The 5652-nt window shown below is 37.7% G+C and overlaps 2 protein-coding genes across 2 annotated transcripts in view; both read left to right on the forward strand.

Moving 5' to 3' along the window:
* Window positions 1–5652, forward strand: part of LOC116398750 (transcription factor E2F3) — a 34154-nt gene that overhangs the window by 11741 nt on the left and 16761 nt on the right. The window lies entirely within an intron of this gene.
* The window catches only part of cdkal1 (CDK5 regulatory subunit associated protein 1-like 1), a 174306-nt gene continuing 169907 nt past the window's right edge, over window positions 1254–5652 (forward strand). Inside the window, exons 1-3 of the mRNA XM_031875335.1 lie at window positions 1254–1382; window positions 2411–2574; window positions 3504–3616. Of these exons, the coding sequence (XP_031731195.1) occupies window positions 2417–2574; window positions 3504–3616 (271 nt within the window). The 5' untranslated portion in view covers window positions 1254–1382; window positions 2411–2416. The remainder of the gene's footprint in view (window positions 1383–2410; window positions 2575–3503; window positions 3617–5652) is intronic.

Here is a 5652-nt window from a genome sequence, read left to right on the forward strand (position 1 = left end):
TCTCTTTTTTTTTTTTTTTTTTTTTTTTTTTTTTTTTTTTCATGGAGAGTATTGCCTGTTGAAACAACTACCTAAAATCAAAACCCAATCATTAACGCGAACTTCACAGTTTCTAAATCAGCATGTAGCTTAATTAGTGCTGTTGTAAGTGAATGTAAAATTTGACTTAAATGCACAGAAATGCTCTGATTGATAACACAATCTCCCTTTCGGCATATTTATATCCATGTATTTTATATGTATTTTTGGAGAAAATCAAGCTAAATATTTTCCCCATTTGGTCCTCTAACCTCAGTTGTGCTATTTTCTAACACCATTTACAAAGGTAATTATGTTTTCCTCCATCGATTTCAAGCGGCCAGAATCTGGTCCTAATATTTTATCCACCTTTACATGATGGAAACATGATTTTTGGGAAAAATGTACCTTTCCATGGGTATCTAATGGAATGTTAAAGATTTGAATGCACCGCTTAAGCTCGTGTCATTGCCGGTGAGTCTGAAATATATATTATGGGTGACATGATTACAGCTCCTTCATTTCTAATGCGCGATTCATGTGATTAGATCTCGCAGAATCGCATCATTAGGCTAAATGTGGTGTAAACTGTAGTGGAGATTGAAACAGCACTGTTGTACCTGCTATTTTCCTATGGTTATTCTTAAGCTGTTACCAAATACAATATACTGATCGGTAAATATTCTGTAACAGTTATGTGAAACGTTAACTATGTCATAGGAAAGAATTGACTGTAAAATTACGATATTGCTGCCTGTTTCCACTAATTACAGAAGAAAAACCTGTCATATCACAACGAAATTTGAATGCATGGGTGAAAGTATTGGTGTGCTGTTGAATGTTGAAGGTAAACTTATCTGATTTATGTTATTCAGTTATACAAGTTTCTTTAACATCTGTCAAATGAAGAAGTTGAGTTGCATTTTTTTTTTTTTTGGGGGGGGGGGTAAATGGATTTGTTTTTGTACTCTGGGTGTTTGTAATTGAACATTTGAATAAAGGCAATATGAATATAGAAATGTGTTGATTTTGTCTTTTGTCTATATATATATATATCTATATCTATATGCAATCGAGGCATGCGATTAAACTGAGTGATGAGTGATGAATGGTAACCATTCATCACTCAGTTTAATCGCATGCCTCGATTGCATGGGCACAAGTGATGCATTAACTCCAGTCGCGGAAAAATACGCACGTGACTAGTTTGTCCCTCTTTACACACCGTAGCTACGTACAAGTATGGCGGTCTGAGAGTTCTGAAAACTGTTTTGATGGTGTAAATAATACAATTTCTCAATTTCCAAAACACCATTTCATCAGAATTCGTTCTTCTCTGAACCAATAACCGCATCGCGTCTCAGGTAAGGTATAGATACAGTGTCTTAAGGGGTACTGATGTCCAAAATAAGGGCACGTGGGTAGTGGCTAGATAATGAGGCTAGCCAAGCTAATAGCTAGCCTGCTCATGTAACCCAACATAATTAAACTATAGCTTGCTAGGTATCTGTCAAATTATACATGTTCACAGTTTATCACTTGTATTGTTCAACATTCATGCGTGCTGTTAGGTCAGAGGTGAAAGTTGTGCGTAATTTAATAAAATACTCACGTTACATATGTTACAGAAGCTACAGTGTCATATGGTTTTCGGTTATTTTATTTTTAAAATGTCAACGCAAAGTACAAGAAAGCACAAACGTTACAGGTTTAACGTCACAGCAATTTGCAGGCTTGACCTGCTTGCTTGTTTTTTTTTCCTGTCACTCATGTAGCTTCTGGCATATCCTCAATGAAAGAGGAATTAAATTGAAATATGAAACACATTTTGCACTGTTGAGAAAGCCAGGAGAATGATAAACCGTAACAATATCAACATCTGTCGAACATGTATTTCTATATGAAATAGCCTAATCAACTCAGGTGTGTCAGAAGAAACAGGTGCTCTGCTCTAATCATGAGGATGTCATATTCATTGATCAACGTAATGAATTCTCTACAGTTTGTTTTCAAAAATGGAACACCAAATGAATTCAACATGTCTTTCCTTACCGACATTATGACATCGCCACCGTAGACAACATTTACTAAAGATGTACAGGAAAGAAGCAGCACACTACCTATAGTTAACTTTCATGTTTTAATCACCAGTGTGACGTACTCCAGGTGTGTATCTGGAGCGATTTCTTTTTTTTTGAAACAATGAACAATTGATTAACTGAGAAAATGATCAACAGATTCATCAAAAACAAAATACTATTTTTTTTATAGCGGTACTCTGCTGGGATACTACTTATTTTTGGTTTTGTTTTATTACATTTTATTTGATTAGACACTGTATAGACGATGTGTAGAATAATGCTGTGCTGACATGGCTCTGTCTCATTTTCAGACCATCATGCCGTCCGCCTGTGACTCTCTGATTGACGACATTGAGGACATGGTGTCCTCTAGCGACCCGACTCCTCACGAGAGACAGTCTGCTAGAAAGAGCATCATGCCAAGGTCCAGGAAGAAGAAAGAGCCTTTGAGCCACGAGGAGCTCCACACTGACAGGTATGTCAAATGTTCAGCAGTAATTCAGGATGAGAGTTTATTGTGATATCGCTAGTATTCAGTAGGTTTTAGGCTGATTCAAATAACTGCAAGTATTAATCCCAACCATTAATGATTTTTAACAGTTTGATTTTAGTCCGTGAAGTCAAAGAAGTATAAAAGTAAAATGCAGAATTGGAATTGTTTTTATAATTGAGCTGTTTGCAGCTTTTTGTAATATCTTTTGATTTGGAGAAGAATAACTTTGCTTAGTTCTGGTCCCTGTGTTGATGCAGATTATCATTCTGCATCATCGGGGCTACATGGGTCTGTTGGGGAAAACAAAAATCTGGTGACAGCCAGAAAGTCTTACAGTATTTTATTGCTCCTTGTTTATACTTAACTTTTCTGGTGGCTCACAGACCTCATAAAGAAATACTTGATTGAATTGTGAGCTTTGTTAGTTTAGATTGCCACTGATCCTCATACGTCATGAATAATGATGGACAAGTAAAAATAGGAGAGCTGTCTTATGGTAATATTACAAAGGTTGTACATTTCACTCACTTTTTTTATCAGTGAAATGCTAAATTATGCTTACGTTCTTTTTTTTGTTTTTGTCACGTATTTTTCATGTGTCATGGAACCCCCCTCCCCCCCATATCATTTGATATCATAACTATTGTTGCTAAATTGTGTGATTTGTCCACTTTGCTTTCATACTACAAAGGACCACAGCAGAGCCTGCTTGTAATTCGTCTCGCTTTCCCACCTGCCTGAATCAAACAGTTTAGGTGTGAAAGCACCTTAACAGTCTGTCCCACGACACACAACTTAGGTCTTTAGTCTTCATCAGTTTTACGAAATAACATTAGTTCTAGCTATTCCTTTTTAAAGAAAATTCCACACATCATGTAACAATAACACATTTCATTGTTGTTCATTTTTAGTTTGATCCCTGGCACCCAAAAAATCTGGATGAAAACGTGGGGCTGCAGTCACAACAACTCAGATGGAGAGTACATGGCCGGACAGCTAGCTGCCAGCGGATACAAGATGACCGGTGAGAGATTATTCATTTGTGGTTTGTGTCGAGTCTATTGACTGATTGTCAGTGAATAACAATACAAATATCAACCGTACTAGAATACTCCTACTTATATATTGTAGATGGATGTGATTTATTTTAGACCAGTGGAATGAAAGTAAATGAACAGCTGAAATGGTAAAAAATATATTTTTTAATACCATTCTGTAGAACTGATGTCATTAATATCTTTAGACACAAGGGGGCAGTCTTGCTTTGTAAGTAAGCTGTAGCTTGTGTTATTGGAGTGGGATGCTTTGTTTTGCTCTGAATTGAGTTTCTTAGGCAGCGTGCTGTTCAACAAACTTAACCAAGCAAATGTATTTAGGTAAACATAATTAAAGGTATAATATGCACCATTTTGCTTAAAAGCAATGTATAGAATCATACAAAAAATCCTCAACCATCACTTCTGACCTGCTAGTTACCGTCCAGCGCGCTAGTGAGGATGGGACTTTATCAAAACGTAACAACCAGGTTACATCGCCATCTTCGTCTCTCTCCTCTCTGTCTGTGTCATGGATGTATAAAGATCTGCAACACACACACACACACACACACACACACACACACACACAGAGGCAGGATTTGGAACATGTTTTGAGTCTGCCAATCATATGAACCAGTTGGAACTTGTCCCCAACTTAAGAGGAAAGTATGCAAGCGAGGCTCAACTTAGGCCCAAGAAGTCCACTGAGAGCCAGCCTTACCTGGTATCATTCCCAGAGCTTAAGGGAGGAGTAGATTGGTGAAGTTTGACAGCCTATTACGCTTTAAATAGAATATGACTTGTATAGGTGCTTGGAATTTCTTTGTCAATTGTTGGTAAAGTTGGAAAATCTGTGTTATCACTGGTCAAATGTGTCTGCGTCACTTTCAAGTGTCATTTATATTTTGTCTTTGGTGCTTTGCGATTAAGGATGCAGAGTTCAAATATATTTGCTAATACCTGTTGACTGGGAATTTACATTCAATCCGACACTGACATTGCTGTGGTTAAGATTTGGTTAGGTTAAGGCAGAAACACGACTTGGTTGAGGATGGTTTGGATTATAATTTCTAATTTATTAAGGTAAGGAGATGTTCTTCATCATGGTTAGGTCCAGGTATCGACTGACCAACCAGATAGTGCTGTGGGCAGGGCATCAGGTGAGACGAGAGTTGTGACCACAGACCGAGACTATTCAATTAATTAATTAATTCATAGAAATTACACAATTGCTGTGTGTGTGTGTGTGTGTGCTAAAAAAGGGAGTTAATATTAACCCCTCAGGCATTTCTCTCACCATGGGTTCTCCCCAGCTATAGAGGGACATTAATCACACACTTCAAAAATGCAGATCAGTCACTAACACACACACACACACACACACAAGACATAATTTACTCATGAACACAGGCCAACAGCCCCCCCAGCCCCTCATCTGGTAGACCCTTGATCTCCATCTTTTCCACCCTTCTTGTTTTCTCTTGAGAGCATTGGTAGCCGGGTGGTTGATTCCAGCTTTGGGACCATCGTTGCATGTCAAACCTCTCCCTCTCCCCCATTGCCAGTTTCTGTCTATCAAATAAAGGCAAAACAGAGTTTCTATCAGTCGTCTTCTCAGATGTCTTGTAATGTAACTAATAGCATGTTCTACAGATGTCATTAGTGGGAAAAAGTGAATTGAAATACTCTATACAAATACATTGAAAAAACGACTTCATTTCCTTACATTTCATCCTTTTCCAACACAGCGTTCAGGCACGCGTGTCCATCAAAGCCAGCTGGCAATATACAACTATATTAAAACATCGGGATAGGAGACTAATGATGACCTCATCAGCTTTCCTTTTTCCATATGATTGATCGCGAGATGTTTTGTTTTATTGAGTGATATTTTTTTTCTTCTTTTGCTGTGGTGGCAGAAACACTGTGCCACATAATCATTTTGAAAGTGCAATAACTGGTGTTATTTCATCACTCACTCAGTCCGTCAATCAATGACAAACTTTTGCGTGTATAGGGCTGC

The sequence above is a fragment of the Anarrhichthys ocellatus genome, unplaced genomic scaffold (genome assembly GCF_004355925.1).
Source record: "Anarrhichthys ocellatus isolate YVR2014 unplaced genomic scaffold, GSC_Weel_1.0 scaffold89, whole genome shotgun sequence".
Lineage (NCBI taxonomy): Eukaryota > Metazoa > Chordata > Actinopteri > Perciformes > Anarhichadidae > Anarrhichthys > Anarrhichthys ocellatus.